Source organism: Anser brachyrhynchus (assembly GCF_964034855.1).
Source record: "Anser brachyrhynchus genome assembly, chromosome: 9".
In the NCBI taxonomy this organism is placed as follows: domain Eukaryota; kingdom Metazoa; phylum Chordata; class Aves; order Anseriformes; family Anatidae; genus Anser; species Anser brachyrhynchus.
The window spans coordinates 9,640,555-9,656,654 of record NC_137703.1 but is presented as its reverse complement, the minus strand read 5'-3'; the positions used below and the strand labels follow the sequence as shown (position 1 = coordinate 9,656,654).

General features: G+C 63.7%; 2 protein-coding genes across 4 annotated transcripts; both read left to right on the top strand.

Annotated features, from left to right (window-relative positions):
* Positions 1-169: 169 nt before the first annotated feature.
* ABCF3 (ATP binding cassette subfamily F member 3) lies at positions 170-10,565 on the top strand. 3 transcript variants are annotated; one of them, XM_080603849.1, is made up of 21 exons: positions 170-328; positions 512-659; positions 750-829; positions 979-1,031; positions 2,798-2,895; positions 3,009-3,131; positions 3,323-3,589; positions 3,793-3,873; positions 4,370-4,429; positions 4,798-4,854; positions 5,063-5,085; positions 5,374-5,429; positions 5,639-5,839; positions 6,081-6,157; positions 6,403-6,447; positions 6,727-6,859; positions 7,267-7,355; positions 7,558-7,649; positions 8,297-8,429; positions 8,773-8,860; positions 9,682-10,565. In XM_080603849.1, the coding sequence occupies exons 1-21, from the start codon at positions 256-258 to the stop codon at positions 9,838-9,840; spliced, it is 2,136 nt and encodes a 711-aa protein (XP_080459975.1). In that variant the 5' UTR covers positions 170-255; the 3' UTR covers positions 9,841-10,565. The 3 variants fall into 3 exon arrangements, with proteins under 3 accessions (XP_080459975.1, XP_080459976.1, XP_080459974.1); XM_080603848.1 differs by having other exon boundaries at positions 174-354; positions 496-659; XM_080603850.1 differs by lacking the exon at positions 8,297-8,429 and having other exon boundaries at positions 171-354; positions 496-659.
* A 293-nt stretch (positions 10,566-10,858) lies between these two features.
* On the top strand, positions 10,859-15,605 carry LOC308199547 (PHD finger protein 13-like). The gene is made up of 5 exons (XM_080603889.1): positions 10,859-11,118; positions 12,307-12,399; positions 12,591-13,206; positions 13,498-13,536; positions 13,697-15,605. Exons 1-5 carry the CDS (start codon positions 11,023-11,025, stop codon positions 13,921-13,923), a joined length of 1,071 nt encoding a protein of 356 aa, XP_080460015.1. The 5' UTR covers positions 10,859-11,022; the 3' UTR covers positions 13,924-15,605.
* Positions 15,606-16,100: the final 495 nt, after the last annotated feature.

Genomic DNA, 16,100 nt, shown 5'->3' with positions numbered 1-16,100 from the left:
TGGGCGCCCCCTGTCCCCTGGGAGCACCGTGCCCCTTTAGTTCCCTCCCCCATTTAACTTTTAGGGCGCCGAGGAGCGAGGCCTCTCCCCGCACCGCGCACGCGCGGCCCTCTCCCGGACTCCATTTCCCAGCATCCCCCTTTGCCCTTTCAGCCCTCCCCAGCCCTTCCCGGCAGCCCCCGCGGCTCCTTCCGGGCGTGTGGCGGGGCTGTGAGGCGGCAGCGGGCGGGGGCCGGGCCCCGCTCCGGCGGCGCCATGGCGTCGTGCGCCGACATCCTCCGCAGCGAGTTCCCCGAGCTGGACGGCGAGGTCTTCGCCTACGTGACGGGTGAGGGCGGCCCCCGAGCCGTCCCGGTACGGTGGGGGGGGGGGGGGGGGGGGACGGGACACGGGGAGGCGTGGCGGAGGCGGCTTTCCGCCGGCCGTGTCGCGATTCCCGCCCCCCTCCCCCCCCCCTCACGCGCTGTCGCGACACGAGGGAGGAGGGGTGTGCAGCGCCGTGTGCCCGCAGGGATCCTGCACAGCAGCGGCGCGGACTTCGAGTCGGTGGACGAGCTGGTGGAGGCGGTGGGCGAGCTGCTGCAGGAGGTGTCGCGGGACGGCAAGGACGAGGGCGCCGTGCGGGAGGTGTGCCAGCGGCTCTTCAACGCCCTGCAGCTGTAAGCGGCCACCGTCCTCAGCATCTTCATCCCCGTCCTCCTCATCACACCCCCTCCACTCCCCCTCTCACTCCTCTTCCTCGCCAGCAGGGACGAGGGCCGGGCGCAGCGCTGCAGCCAGGTGCTGCTGGACGCCCCCATCCAGCTCTCGCAGATCACGGACGGATACGGTGAGCGAGTGCTGCCCGGCGGGCTCACGGGGCCCCGGGGGAGCCGTCGCCCCCCAGCTGTCACCCCATCCCCGGGCTCCCCCTCGGCTCTCCGCCCGCCGCCGAGCTTGCAGGTGGAGCCCCCCCGCTCACCCAGCGTCTTCTTGCAGATGCCAGCGTGGACCTGCTGCCGGGGCTGCTGCTGAAGAGAGGGCAGGCGTCGGTAAGCACGGGGCCGCGTCCTTGCTTGTGACCCGGTGGGAAGAACTCACGTGTGGGGCTGCAGGGCCATGCTCTGCCCCGTCGCTTTTCCCTCCGTAAGCGTACGGGGCAGGGGGTGTGACGGCGAGGCGTGCATCTGCAGAGGTGCTGCTCCCTCACGTCAGCCTTGCTGTGAGTTGCCGTGCTCTCGGCCTTGGTCAGGTAAAGAAGCTCCGTGGGAGTTAGCAGCTCATTAGTTTGACTAGATATGTTTTGCTGTAGCTTCTTAACGAGCTTCAAAGCGTGGTCGCGTTGCTCGGAGCGCGGCTTGTCTGACTTCGTGAGGGACTTTGGTTACTACAGCAAGGCTTTGGGTTGAGCAATCCGGGTGTACGGGATGACTTTGCTGTACGTGGTGAGAGAAGAAGCCCTGAGATGCGATCAGGTGTCAGGGCGTTACAGGTGGGGAGATGGCACGGAGCTGCTGTTTCCAGAGAGCTGCTGTAAGGAGGCTGTCAGCCCAGCTCTAAAAGCGGCTGGGGGTTGTCGTGGTTTGGGAAATAAGATCGGGAGCAGGAAAGTTTGGAAGTCGTTACGCTCAGTGACGTGCAGGAAATCAGAGCGACCTTGCCTGCAAAGTGCGTAGCTGCTCAGGAGCGGCCCGGGTCGCCCTCTGTGCTGGCTGTGCCAAGGTCTGGGTGCGAGGAGGATCTGCAAAGCCGGGACGGCGGCAGCTGCACAGGGCGGGCAGCATCTCTGCTGGTGCTCTGCTGCAGAGCTCTGCTCCCCGGGGCTTCACGTGGAGCACAGAGCTGCGCGCTTCGAGCCGAGACCTAACGCGATCCCCGCGCGGCTGACCGGGAGTCTGGGGGGAGAGCTGGCAGCTGTCGCTGGTTTTGGCACCGGGGTTGTTGCTCCTGGGTTCGCCGTCCGGCTCGCGCGTCCACAGCTCAGGAAGGGTTTTCAGAAAAACTGGAAAAGGTTCAGAGGAGGCCTCGGGAGGCCTCTCGAGTTTTGGAGGATGTCTTACCGGGAGGCTGAGGGGGGCTCAGTATCGTTTATGGAGTGATTTAACCTATCTGTAGGAACCGGGCCCCGGCTCCGGTCGCAAGACGCCTTCAGCCTAGCGTGCAGGTCTGTACCGTGCTCCGGTGGCTGAAGACCTGTCTGGGGATGCCCGGGAGGGCCCTTGGTCAGCCACAAGTATTTGACTCGATGCAGGAATAAACTGGAGCGGGCTGGGAGCCTGGCAGAGGCCAGAGGGCGGGTTAAAACGCTTGGCTTCTTTTTGCCTTCAGATTTAATTAAATACTCGTTGGCTCTGTCTTGATTGATCTGCTGCCTAACCTGAGTTAGTTCCAAACTGGCTAAAGTTTAACACGCCAGGGAGGGGAAGTGCTTAACGGTCCGGGGCTGGGGTGGGTGGCGGAGGAGGCGCAGGGACAGCAGGTCCGCGTTGAGGTGCCTGGGCTGACCCAGGTCCCTGGAACCAGAGGAACTGCCCGTGGGAAAGAGCATTCGGGTCAGGGTCAGCCAAACCCCTTGCTTGCTAAGGCAGAACTGCTGCGTGTAAGCAGCTGATTTAGGACTTCAGTCCTGAGGTGACTTCCTGGCCTGATCAGCTTCCTCAAAACACGCTCGAGTCTGTCCCGGTTCCCCTGTCCTGTCTCCCTCCTGCTCTCCCTTCCTTCCGGGCAGGTGGGACCGGCTGATTTCCTTTCTGTTGGAGTTGGGTTTGGGGGGCTTTTGCTGAAGATGCTCTCTCTGTAAACTCTCTTTGTGCCCCAGATGGTGGATGCCAAGAAACTGGAGAAGGCAGAAGCTAGGCTGAAAGCCAAGCAGGATAGGAGGATGGAGAGGGATTCCACAAAGCCATCTGGCCCTCTGTGAGTACGGAGGGGGCCTCCAACACCCCGCCTGCCCTGCTGTGTGTGGCTGAGATCTGTTTGGACTGAGCTTTCCTGCTGAGCCCCCTTCCCTGTCTTCTGCCTGCCTGCAGAGTCCTTGAGGAGGCAACTGCCAGCCAAGCTGCCAGCAAGAAGGAGACTCGCATGGAGTCGTCGGGCAAGAACAAGTCGTACGACGTCCGCATCGAGAACTTCGACGTCTCCTTCGGTGAGCGGTGAGTGCAGAGGGGACGGTGGGACGGGCCCTGCCGGGGCTGCAGACCGGGCTGAGGTCTGGATGGGAGAACTCTGTGGTGGTTGCTTGGCCCCAGCACGGCCTGAAAAGGTGCTGGGGGCGGGTGGCCGCTGGTCGCCTCTCTCCCCGCGGGGCAGGCTGAGCAGGGAGCTGTTTTTTCCTTCCCTCCAGTGTCCTGCTGGCGGGAGCCGACCTGAACCTGGCGTTTGGCCGGCGCTATGGGCTGGTGGGCAGGAACGGGCTGGGGAAGACCACGCTGCTGAAGATGATCGCCAGCCGGAGCCTGCGTATCCCCTCGCACATAAGCATCCTCCACGTGGAGCAGGAGGTGGCGGGGGATGAGACGCCGGCCCTGCAGAGCGTGCTGGAGTGCGACACCACTCGTGAGAGCCTGCTGCGGGAGGAAAAGGAGCTGACGGCCAAGGTTAATGCGGGCAGGTGAGATATTGCTGGATTTCCAGCCCTTTTACAGCTTCTTGACCACGAGGTCTTGTTCTGAGATCTCTCACTTCCAGTGGAGGACTCCAGCAGGGCTGGGCCGTGTCCTGCTCGCCTGAGTCCTGCCTGGGGAGATCAGCCTCCCGCAGTGCTCAGACCCTGACCCCAGTCCATCCTACGCGTTCCTCTTTGCTCTGCTCCAGGGGAGAAGGGACGGAGGGTGCCAGGCTGTCAGAGATCTACGCGAAGCTGGAGGAGATTGAGGCAGACAAGGCCCCAGCGAGGTGAGACGACCCTGCAGGCGCTGCTGTCTGCTGGCAAGGCGAGACGTGGTTTGCAGCTCGGAAGGGTGATGCTGTGGCCCTGGGATCCAGCATGTGGGGACGGGCTCTTTTGGGTTAGGAGTAGTTGAGCTTCCCCCAGAAGCTGGAGGTGCTGGCTATTTTTGCCCCAAATGGCTTGCGTTGTTGCTGCTCCTCCTCACCAGGTTCCTGGTGGCTGGGGAATGTTGCTGGGGTGGTGGTGGTGGTAACTCTCTTCTTGGCCAAAGAGCTGAAAGCTTCTTGTGAATCTCTTGGGAATTCACGTGGGTGCTGTGCCTTGCTGGGCTGCGTTTCCCAGCCAGATGCTGCTCTTGGGCACGAAGGGAAGTTTTCCTGCACCAGGATGTCCTTAAACTATGTAGCGGAGTGTCCACGATGACCGTGGGTCCAGGACCTCAGGCTGTGCTCTGGAGGCGGATGGTGTGCCTATGTTCCTGTTCTCTCACCTTTCCCCCAGGGCGTCTGTCATTCTCGCTGGGCTGGGCTTCAACACAAAGATGCAACAACAGACAACCAAGTAAGTCTCAAGGCTTTGGACGTGGAGACTTAAATTAAACGGGTTTGGGGAGAAGCTGCCCCGGCCCTGGTGGGGAGCGGGGGGCTCTCTGCCCTGGTGAACACCCAGCTGCTGCTGTGGCTGTAGCCACTGGAGGGGGCCCGATGGGAAGGCGGGGGGCTGTCCTGCCCTGGGGGTGCTCAGCCAGCCGCCTGCTGGGCCCGGGTGGAGCTGAGCCTGACGCGTGTCCTGCTGTGCCTGCTGTCTGCAGGGACGAGCTGTCCGTGGGTGACAGCGGAGAGAAAAGGGCTGCGGGGAGCAGGGAGCCAGGCAGGCAGGGTTGTTCTGATTAAATTCTAACCCTTGTATACAACCTTGTCTCTCCTCAGAGAGTTTTCTGGAGGCTGGAGGATGAGACTGGCCTTAGCCAGAGCCCTGTTCGCCAGGTTGGTGTCCAGGTGTTCCTGCCACGGGGTTAACCCTCCTTGCTGTCCGTGTTTCAAAGGGCAGGGGGGATGCCTGGCCATCCTCTCGACTCAGCCTCTCGGGGCGGGGAGCTTTCGAGGCATCACGGCTCTGTATGCGTGGCAAAATGTGCTTTGCGTTGACCCTGTGCTCTTTTTGCTTCTGATACCTGCGTCTTGCTTTCCCTAGGCCAGATCTCCTTCTACTGGACGGTAAGTTGATACCGTGAGCCCTTCTACCCCTGCCGCCGGGCCTGCCCATGCCCTTGCTGGGTTGGGAACGCAGCGTGGCCTTTAGCTGCCTGCTCAAAATAGCCCTGCGTGACAGGGCCGGTGCTCACAGGGCTGTCACTGCTCTCCGGGGATGGCGTGGAGCCATCCTCAGCTGGGAAACCTGCTCGGGCAGCCGCTTTGGCTGACCACTAGTCTTTCCTATGTAAGAAAGCGTAATCCGGTCCTCCTAACCCCTCCTAACCTCAGCGCCTCTTTCTCTTCCCTCAGAGCCCACCAACATGCTGGACGTGAGGGCCATTTTGTGGCTCGAGAACTACCTGCAGGTACGGGGCGGCACCGGGCGGCGCGAGCCTTGGCCACGGCTCCCGTGCGGTGCAGGGGCTCCGGCCCCGTGCTGGGCTCACCAGCCAGGGGATGGGGACAGCCTCCCAGGCTGCGTCCTGCCTCGCCGCGTGGTGGCACCAGGCCCTGTGCCCCGGCTCGGTGACGCTCAGGCTCCCTCAGGTCTCCCTCTCGCCGTCTCCTCCTCCAGACCTGGCAGTCGACCATCCTCGTGGTGTCCCACGACAGGAACTTCCTCAACACGGTGGCCACGGACATCATCCACCTGCACTCGCAGCGGCTGGACGCCTACCGGGGGGACTTCGAGAACTTCATGAAGACCAAGGAGGAGCGACTGAAGAACCAGCAGCGAGAGTACGAAGCGCAGCAGCAATACCGCGAGCACATCCAGGTACTGGGAGACACCAGTAGGGTTTGGACATTTCTTCCAGCCTTGCCCCTTTCCCCGTGCTTCTGGTGAGCCTCCCAGGCTGCCCTGCGTCCAGTAATCTCTGCTCTTGGAGTTTTCATTGCTGTTCAGTCTTGTGAAGACCTGTGGCTGTGGCTCTGTTGTTGCAGAAGGCTCAGCAGCAGCGGGGTGGCTGTGCCTGAATGAGTCGGGGGGTTCTCTGATCCTTTTTTGCCACTTGTAGGTTTTCATCGACCGCTTTCGGTATAACGCGAACCGGGCGTCCCAAGTACAGAGCAAGCTCAAGCTGTTGGAGAAGCTGTGAGTGCCTGCCCTGCTGCTCTGTGGAGGTGGGGAGGGGAGGTGTTCATGGGAAGAACTGGGTGTTCCCAGGTGGTCCCCAGGGAGCTGGGAGGCACTGTGTATCTGGAGGGATGGGGGTGGCTTGGACTTCGGGAGCTCTGTCTCTGGTCCGGAGGCTTTGCCTAGGATAAGGCTTCGCAGAGCTGGGCTGCTGGTGTGGGGACAGTGCAAGGCTCCTCAGTTACACATCTTCCCTCTTGCAGGCCAGAGCTGAAACCTGTGGACAAGGAGTCCGAGGTGATGATGAAGTAAGTGTCCCCTTGCTTGGAAGGGGCCTGGCTCCCCTTCCGACCTGAGCTCCTCCTGGGATAACCACTGCTCCTCCTCTGGCACGGAGTCTGGGTGGGCCCCCACGGTTGGGCTGGGCTCCCTCTGGGGCCAAGGCTGCGTCCCCTCCTCGTGACCGTCCCTCGCAGAGGCCTGCATGGTCGGGAGCCCCCTCTGCCACGTGCAGTGGTTGTCCCAGGGGGCTGGGAGCAGGGTCTCTGAAGTACCTGGCCAGCTCTCACCTCTTCCTGCCTTCCCAGGTTCCCCGATGGCTTTGAGAAGTTCTCCCCACCCATCCTGCAGCTAGATGAAGTAGACTTCTGTTACGAGCCAAGTCACTACATCTTCCGTTCCCTCTCTGTCTCTGCCGACCTGGAGTCCCGGATCTGTGTGGTACGTGGGACTGCCGAGTAAGGGTGGCTGCGAGGGGCCGTGGCTGTCCCCGCTCCAACTCCCCGCTTGAAGCGGGGCCAGCTTCAATGTCAGATCAGGCTGCTCAGGTCCTTGCCCAGTTGAATTTTGGATGAAATATTCCTCCCTGGAGATCTCCAAATGAGGCTGGGACCAAGTAATCCTCGGGCTCAAGGGTTGGGGAGGGAACACACTCCAGCAGTGCTACGCGTGCAGCTCCCCAGCGACAGAAACGCAGCTTCCAGGTGGCTGGAGCCACTGGTTTGGCGCTCATCCTGCCCCCTCCACTGCGTGATCATCCAAGAGAGCTGAATTCCCTGATCACTGCCCCCCTCTCCGAGGTACCTTCGTGGGTTTCATGTTCTCCAATGCTGCTGCTGCTTCTCTAGGTTGGGGAGAACGGAGCTGGCAAGTCGACCATGCTAAAGATCTTAATGGGGGAGCTGGCACCAGTCAGAGGGATCAGACATGCTCACAGGTACCTGGTAGGAAGGGGCGGGGGACTGGGAGGAATGGTGCAGCTGGAGGGCTCCTGGGCTGTGCTTTGGGGTGACGGCTGCCGCGGTGATGAGGATGGGAGCTGCATGCCCCCTCTTGTGCCCCCTTCCTGTAGCTGCAGCTGGGAGCGCTGCGGTTACAGCGCCCGGTGCCAGTTCCCCATCTCTCTCCTCGTGCTGCAGAAACCTGAAGATCGGCTATTTCAGCCAGCACCACGTGGATCAGCTGGACTTGAACATCAGTGCTGTAGAGCTGCTGGCAAGGAAGTTCCCAGGTGGGTTTTGGAGATCCGAGGAGCTCTGGGCCGCTTGAATCTCCCCTGCCAGGCAGATTGATTTGTTCTGTGGCGGTGGTCCCTGGGCAGGAGGCCCCGTCACCTCAGTGCTCAGGGGATGCCTTCTGCCCTGGGTTCTCTTCACGTCAAGCGTGAGTTCAGGACAGCAGCCTTGAGTAGCTGAGCCGGTTGTGCAGGGGTAGCCAGCCTGCCGCGAGCTCTGTGGCCAGCAGATCTCACGCTGGTGCTCCGCTGTAGCCGTGTTTCAGCGGTAGCTGATCCCGCTTTGCTGTGGCTTCCCCGCCAGTCACGAGACAAGCACCTGGCCCTCCTTTCTGCCACCTCCCAAACCCCCCGGCTCCCCTCTCCACGATGTGACATGACGTTAATGTGACTTGGCCACGAGGAGCTGGGGGCAGCATCACTCGGAGCCGGTCACAACCCGCCGCGCTGCGTGGCCCCTGCCCTGATTGTGTCAGTCAGCTTTTCCACGCAAACCCTCTGCTCGGGCACTGCCTCCGAGCAGCTGCCAAATTCCTCGGCTGCCCGGCCTTGATGCGGGCCAAGGACACTGCAGGAGGCGCCAGCTGGCGCCGAGGCCCCGGGGTCCTCGTGTGCCATAGCTGTGTTGTGCCGTGCTCCCGCAGGGAAGGCGGAGGAGGAGTACCGGCATCAGCTGGGGAGCTACGGCGTCTCGGGGGAGCTGGCCGTGCGCCCCGTGGCCAGCCTGTCTGGAGGTCAGAAGAGTCGAGTGGCCTTTGCGCAGATGACAATGTCCTGGTAATTCCCTCCCAGATGCTGGAAGCTTTTGCAGGGCTGCGTCCCTGGGGCCCGCTTCACCGAGAGGAAGGGAGAGGAGATCGGGGAGGGAGATCGTCGCCTGCTGGGGACCGCGGGGGAGGAGGCAGGCAGGCGGCTTTCTCCTGCTGCTTTGAGCTCAGGGGGTGTCCCCGGAGCTGGGCAGCACAGACCCTGGGGTCATGCAGTGCCGGTGGCTGTGGCTTTACGTGGCTAAAACCGTAGCCTGGACTCCTCCCTGCACGGAGGTCCCAGCAGTGTGCAGGGGCGCGGGTTCAGCCTGAGCCTGTTCGGGCGCAGTGCTCAGAGCTGTCTTCTCTTCCAGTCCAAACTTCTACATCCTGGATGAGCCGACAAATCACCTGGACATGGAGACCATCGAGGCACTAGCAAAGGCACTCAATAAGTTCCGGGTAAGGCTCCACGGGCGAGATCTCCCATTTTTCTAACACTTCCTGCATCCTCCAGCTTGGGTGACTCAGTATTTCAGCCAGAAGCGGACCGTAAAATTCCAGTGGTGGTTTCAAGTCCAGGAGATGTGGTGGGAAGTCGGTCGCATTTCTGCCTTAGCTGTCTGTCCTGGTGGCTTGTTTCACTTGTTGACTTTGGCTGAGAGAAGCAGCAGCGAGCCAGAGCACGGCTTGTCCCCCATCTTAGCCAGCCACCTACGGGCCGTGACCGCTCCCATGCCGCTGCTTGCAGCGCCCAGCCCTGCCTTGGGGCCCTCATGGTTGTTCCTCGGGCAGGTTTTTGTGGCTCGGAGCTCAGCCTCCAGGTACCGCTGTAATGAACCCGGTTCTTGCTGTTCCGTACTTGCCCAGGTTAGGTCATTTTCCCTACAACAGAAAAATGAGGTTACTCGGGGCCTTGTCCCGTCACCTTTTGGCTGTCGTTGCCTCCAACTAGAATTTCCGTCCTCAAAGTTTGTCAGAGGTCCAGAGAGCCAGTGGCAAACCCTGCGCTCGCCCTCAGGGAAGGGAAGCTGAGCACTTTGCTGTGCACGTGCCTCCTCCGTACCAGATCTGTCCATCCCAGCTGAAGACAGGAAAGCCCTTAGGCCAGGCTGGAATTCGTGGCTGCCTGTGAAGCACCGTGCCTTTCCCCAGTGCAGGTGGAAACCTGAAGTCCTGTGCGCTGGCTGGAGGGGCACAGAGGCCCACGTGCGGGTTCCCCTGCCCCCAGAGCCCCGCTTTGTGGCCCGCTCAGTTCCTTTTCTCTCCTCGTGTGTTCGCAGGGCGGTATAATTCTGGTGTCCCACGACGAGTGCTTCATCCGCCTGGTGTGCCAGGAGCTGTGGGTGTGCGAGAACGCCACTGTCACCCGCATCGAGGGCGGCTTCGACCAGTACAGAGACATCCTGAAGGAGCAGTTCCGGAAGGAGGGTTTCCTATAAGGGAGGCGGGGGCCCAGACTGCCCGAGGAGGCTGGAGCACGAGGCTTCGGGCGCTGCAGCCTCCGGCCGCGCCGAGCCTGGCGGAGCGCTGAGGAGGTGGCACGGACCCCAGCCACGCCATCCAACTGCCACCCGAACTGCTCTCCCCTCCCGGGCACGGGCGGCCCCCGCTCTGCCCTTCCGCCTGGCCGCCCGTGCAAGGACAGCGAGGGACCGGGAGCCGCGGGCGCCGCTCCTCGTGGGCGCTGCCTGCTCCGTGCTCCAGGCCTGGGCCGTGCCTGGAGCTGCTGCTCCGCTGGGATGAGGAAAGGAGGTGTCCCCCCACCCTGGTTGTAACTCCGTGCTCGCAAGGGCAGGAGAGGAGCTGTTCTTTCTTCGCTTACCCCCACTGCCTTTTCCTTTCTTTTCTGTTTAACTGGAGCGCACTGGTCAGCTTCCCACGTGGTGTTTCTCTCCCCAGCTCTCGTACGCTCCCGTCCCCTCTGCTGCCCGGGCGGGAAGCGAGGCCTTTGCTGCTACAAGTGTCCCCAGCCTCTTCCTCGGCCCCTGGAAGCACCGGGGGCGAGGGTTCGCTTCGCCTGTCCCCCCCCCGGGGCTCGCCTGTGTACCCCCCCGGGGGTGCGCTGCCCTCGCGCCCGCGTACCCCACAGGGGTGCCACGCAGCGGGGTGCCAGCGGGCCCCCCCAGCGCGGGGGTCGCGGTGTAAATAAAAGCAGGACGCTACCCGTCGGCCTCCCGCCCGTCCTTGGGGTTTTTTTGTTTTAGGGGCTGGGGGGGGGGGGCTCGCTGCCAGCCTCAAGCCCCGGGGGAGGGGGGGGCACGGAGGGGTTCCACTATCGGCACCAGCCCGGGGATCCGGCTGCGGTTTGCGGGCAGCGGGGGCTGGAGGCGAGGCGGGGCGGAGTGGAGGAGCGGGGAGGGGGGGACCCCCGGGGGGGGGCCGGCCGCTCCATCCCGGTGGGGCCGGCAGCGAGGCGCCGCCTCCGCCTTCCCCGCCGCCACCAGGTGGGCCCGCCCCTGCGGCCGGGGCGGTGCTGGCGGCCTCGCTCCGACCGGCGGCGGGCACCGAAAGAAGGGGGTGGGTGGTGGGGGGGGGAGAGGGAACCGGCCCGGCTCCGCACCGCACCGCTCCGGCTCCGCACCGCTCCGCTGCCCGCCGGCCCAGCCGCGCCCGCGGGCGTTATGAGCACCGGCGGGGACCGGCCGTGCCCCCGCGGCCGGCCAAGCTCGGCAGGGAGCAGCCCCGTGCCCAGCCCCGGCTCCCCGGGGCCCGAGGAGGTGAGCGGGGAGCAACCGGGACCGGGGGGGGGGGGGGGGGGGGGTGGCGCGGGGGGACCGGCCCCGGGCCGGGGGGGGGGGGGGGCTCCGTGTGGGGGGTGCTGAGGGGCGGTGCGTGGGCGCCATCCCGGCGTGGCCGTGGGGGGGGCGAGGGGGGGGCGTGGGGGTTGTGGGGGGGGATCTGTGGGGTGTGGGGGGCTGCGGGGGGGTATCTGGGGGGGGGTCCCGGCGTGCTGCAGGGCGGGGGGGTGGCGGCGCGGCGGCGCCCCGGGGCGGGGGTGACCCCGCGTGTCCGCGGCCGTGCCCCGCAGCCGTGTGCCGGGGGTGGGGGGGGGACACGAGGGGGTGTGGGTGGGGAGGGGGGGTGCGGGGGGGATTCGGGGTACGGGGAGGGGGGGGGCAGAGCCCGGCTCCCGGCGGGGCGGGGGGCGGCCGGCCCGGGCAGCCCGGGAGCGCGGGCGCCATCTTGGGAGCGATCAGGTGTCGGCGGGGACCCCGGGCGGGGAGGGGACGGGGGGCGAGGGGGGGGCTCCGAGGGGGGGGGCCGCGCAGCCCGCACCGGGCACCGGGAGGGGTTCGGGGCGGGGGGGGGGGGGCCGCCGGTTCCCGGCCGGGTGCCGCCGTTCCCCATCCGCAGGCGGGGCCGGGGCCACGCGCCGCGCTGCCGGTACCCCCGGTGCGGGGAGGTGTGTGCTTGGGGGGGGGGGGGGGGGAGACCCCAAAAACCTCCCCCCTACAGCCCCCGGGGGGCCCGCCCGGCACCGGGAGCACCGGGGGGGGAACCGGGGGCACCGGGCAGCCCTTCCCCGCGGGTCCCTCGCCGCAGCGGAGGGCGGCTCCCCGGAGTTTTATCTCCCAGACTTTGTCCCCCCGGAGCCCTCCCGGTGGTACCGGGGGGGTCCCGGGGGGTCCCGGGGCGCTCCCCCCGCGGCTGACCCCGGCCGGTCCCGGTCCCGGGGCGGGGATCCCGGGGCGTTGAGTCAACGCCGCGCTGTGGGGTTGCTGCCGGCTGTGGGTGCGCCCCTGCCGTAAACGGGATTTTAGGAAGGGGGTGTCGCCGCCGAGCTGGATTTAGGATGGGGTTCAGGGGACGGATGGGGGTTGAGGCGACCCCGACGTTTCGTGCCGGGCTGGCCGTGGCGCTCGGTCGGGGTGGGGAGCGTCACCAACAAGTGTCGTTTGTCGCAGCCGCTGCAGAAACGGCAGAGAACCGTGGAGGATTTCAACCAGTTCTGCACCTTCGTTTTGGCTTACGCGGGCTACATCCCCTACCCCGAGGAGGTGAGTGGGCTTGCGGGGCGTTCCTCTGCAGGGAGACTCCTTCCTCCGGGTGCCCGGCCATTACAGACCCAGCTCCTGATCCTCTGCTGGAGGCAGGGGAGGGTCACTCTCCGTCCCCGGTCCCTTTCTCCTTGCCCCAAATGTCTGCGCTGGGGTCTCTCATGCTAGCCCTGCCTCTCCCCTTCTTGCAGAACGAGCCCTGGACCCACGGCGGCAGCATGAGCCCCCAGAACAGCACGGGGAGCACGCAGGACAGCGATAGCTGGGCCTCCTCGCACTCCTCCGACTGCCAGCTCCTGGCGGACGACAGGAGGAGCAGGAACGCCGTGGCCAAGGGGGCTGTGGACAGCAGCCTGCTCGCGGACTGCCCTGCCTTCCCCGCCGGCTTCTATGACATCCGGCCCCAGCAGACCAAGAGGAAGAAACCGCCAGCGAAGAAACTCGTTTTGGAGCAGGAGGTGGAGAAGAAGGTGCCGCCGAGCGCTGGGAAAAGCTTGGTGCTAGACCAGGACCGGGTGAAGGAGCCGGCTGCGCTGGAGGGACAGGCGCCTCCCGTGAAAGAGCCGTTCTCGGAGCCCCCCATCGACCCGGCCGGGGACCCCCAGCCCAGCGCCCCTCTGGAGGAGCCCCTGAAGGAGGAGAAGGACTGGCTGCACGGAGCGCAGGGGGCAGAGAAGCCAGCAGGAGACGATCCGCAGCTAAAGGAGCTCGACCAGTGCTCTGGAGGGAGGAAGAGCCCCAGTTCTTGTAGTACCTTGGACCAAAGCGAAGGGGAAGATACAAGCAGAGGGAGCTCTCAGCTTAGCGGTGAGTGTCTGGGGAGCGGCGTTGTGCTGCGGTCGGTGCCAGATATTGTCCCTCCCTTGGCCAGAGCTTCCCACATGGGCTGCAGGGAGAGCTTGCAGGTGGTCCCGGCCTCTCCTGGCGAGGGGCTTCAGGGAAAGCCGCAGGGACCTGGGAGAGCTGCAGAGCAGAGGGCGGGGAGCTTTGGAGACTCTCTTTAGTACAGCAAGTGGTACAGACCTGAAACGGGGAGTGGGGTGTAAGGTTGCCTTGCTGATCCAGTCTTTTTTTTCTTTTTCCCCTTTGCAACTTCAGCAGTCGAATTTGCAGCAGCTCCCAACACCAAAGCAGAAGGTAAGTGGGGGCTCTCCTGCTCCATGCGGGTGGAACCATCTTTAGAAGCTTTAGAGGTGGTGCTGTGCCCTTGGAGGCTTTTCCCCTGGGGGGCTGCTGAGGCTGCAGCCGGGGGGCTGGTGAGGTGGGTTCTGAGCGGTGTCCGTCTCTCCCCGACCAGACGACGACGCCTGGGATCTGATCACCTGCTTCTGCCTGAAGCCCTTCGCGGGGAGGCCCATGATCGAATGTAACGAGTGTGCCACCTGGATCCACCTCTCTTGTGCCAAGATCCGCAAATCCAACGTGCCTGAGGTTTTCATCTGCCAGCGATGTCGCGACGCCAAGCAGGAGATCCGCCGCTCGAACCGAGCTCGGACGGTGCCCCGCAAGCGGTTCTGTGACTGAGGCTCTTCCAGAGCAGGGAGGCTGGGGGGCCCCTTGTTAAACCGAAGGCTGTAGCTCAGTCTGGCTAGACAATCAATGCACAGTAATGGCAGGGGAAGGGCTGGGCCGCGGTGCTGGGCTGTCCCCCTTGCTCTTCTGCCTCCTGGGAGCTGCCGTCCTCCCTGGGGGTGGCTGACCACGGAGCTCGGTTACCCCAGAGGTGTGGGGGGAGAAGAGCCATGCACTAGGTCGCTCAGAAACATCTCTGTCCTTGCACAAACCTGGCTCAGTGCCTTTCCCCCAGGCCAGCCGAGGAGAACCTAGTCCAAATAGTTTCCCTGTGGTGTGGTGGAAGCTTACACTTATCCCGAGATGTGACTCCCCTTCCTCCTTTTTCCCTCACCGTTGTCCTTGCCTTGGACCTCGGGGTGGGCTGCGATGGCAAAGCGTCAGTGACCCAAATCCTCTTCCAGCACACAGATGCAGCCCAGACAGGCTTCTTCCACGCGGCGTGCTCTTTGGGAGGGGAGGGAAGGAACATTGCTCCTGCCAACACCTGAAGCAGACTGGGCTGCTCTTTCCTTGGGGATTTGATGTCCCACCTCTGGCTCATCAGCCTTGTAGGCTGCGCAGGGGAGGCCCTACCCCTGTCCGGTGGTGCTCCTGATTTTGGTTGCTGTGCACAAGGCCCCAAGATAGTCCGAGTAGATTGTTAGACAAGTTGTTCTTGCTGAGGAGTCGTCCTTGGTTCAGATTCTCCAGTTGCACTGAAGTCTCCTGTCTGAAAGGGATGTGGGATTTGTGGTAGGAGACCTGAACAGTTACCCTCAAAACTGGTAGGGCTCGGGAGCCCTAGGGAAGGGGGGGAGCAGGGGAGGTTTGGTTGGATTTCATGTTTTCCAGTTTAAAATAATTGAACCTTTTAGCCTGTGGCCATCTCCTGCCTGCAGGTGAAGCATCGGCTTAAGCAGCGGCTGGATGCTGAGCCCTGGGTCTGATGCAACCCGGGTGCAGGAGGGCCTTGCTTCCAAGGGCTCCCTCCTGCAGAGAAATTGTTTTTTTTTTTTTTCTTTTTTTTCCTGGACACGTAGAGTGAAGTCTGATATCTTGTCAAGAGTGGGCCCTAAGCCCCTTCTGCTATGCAACTGCTGCTCCGGAGGCACGGGGCCTGCCCGCTCCAGGCCTCCTTCAAGTTTCAGAGTGGAAGGAAGGCTTTTCCCCATCACCCTCCTTCCTCTGTGAGCGGTGTGTGTGTGCTCTGGGGCCCCGCGTGCACTGACGGTCTGAATCCCACCTCCTCTTCCTCGCAGCCCCTCCAAAGAGCCTGGCCCACGTGCCTTCTGCACTTTCCAGGGGGGGACACAGACCCCACTGCTGTCCCGGTGACGCCTGGCCTGGCCCCTGGCCCGGGACAGCCCCGACTTGCCAGTCCCATCACTATTTCTCCTAACTGGGTTCTTTCCTACTTGCACATCTGGTTACTGTGGGACCACGGCTGGGGGAGGGTGGGGGGCAGCCCCCCGCCACCCAGCAACCCCCAGGCTCGTCCCTGTGCCTCTCCTCCTGTGGAAAGCCTGGGCCCCAAAAGTGCTTTATGTTTTTATAGTTACTTTGTATGGATATGTAAAATAGCAAAATTCTGGTCCTTGCCCTGTGGAGTGTGGCTGGAGTCGTATGTATATAATAAAGTACTTTTGCCATAACGGGGGTGGTTTTGGCATATTTCTCACTTCCCTTGGTGAATTTTGGGGTGCTCCTGTGCGACTGGGGGAGCCCCATGGGCTGGCACCTCCAGGCTGGCTCAGTGCATGGGGAGCTGCCCTGAGACACAAACCGTGAGCTCCCAGCCCAGACGGGGAGCTGGGCACCGCTGGCCAGGGGCTGTCCGGCCAAACTTGAACGTTTCCACATGTGCACCACCCAGCCCAGCTTGCCCCCCATCCAGGTAACCCCCCAGCTGCACAACCAACAGAGAAGATGCGATCCAACACTGGTTTTATTTAACAGAGCGAGCCATGCTGCAAAGGGGTGATGCTCACCTCCCTGCCCTGCTGCGGTACATGGAGTGTGTCACAGGAATTTCTTCTAGAGCCTCGCCACTGTGGAGGCCACCTCCTCGACAGGCACCATCTTCCCCATCCTGCAGCCAATGCCCCCTCTCCTTAGCACCCTGGGATGGCTCCAGGGCCAGCAGGGCT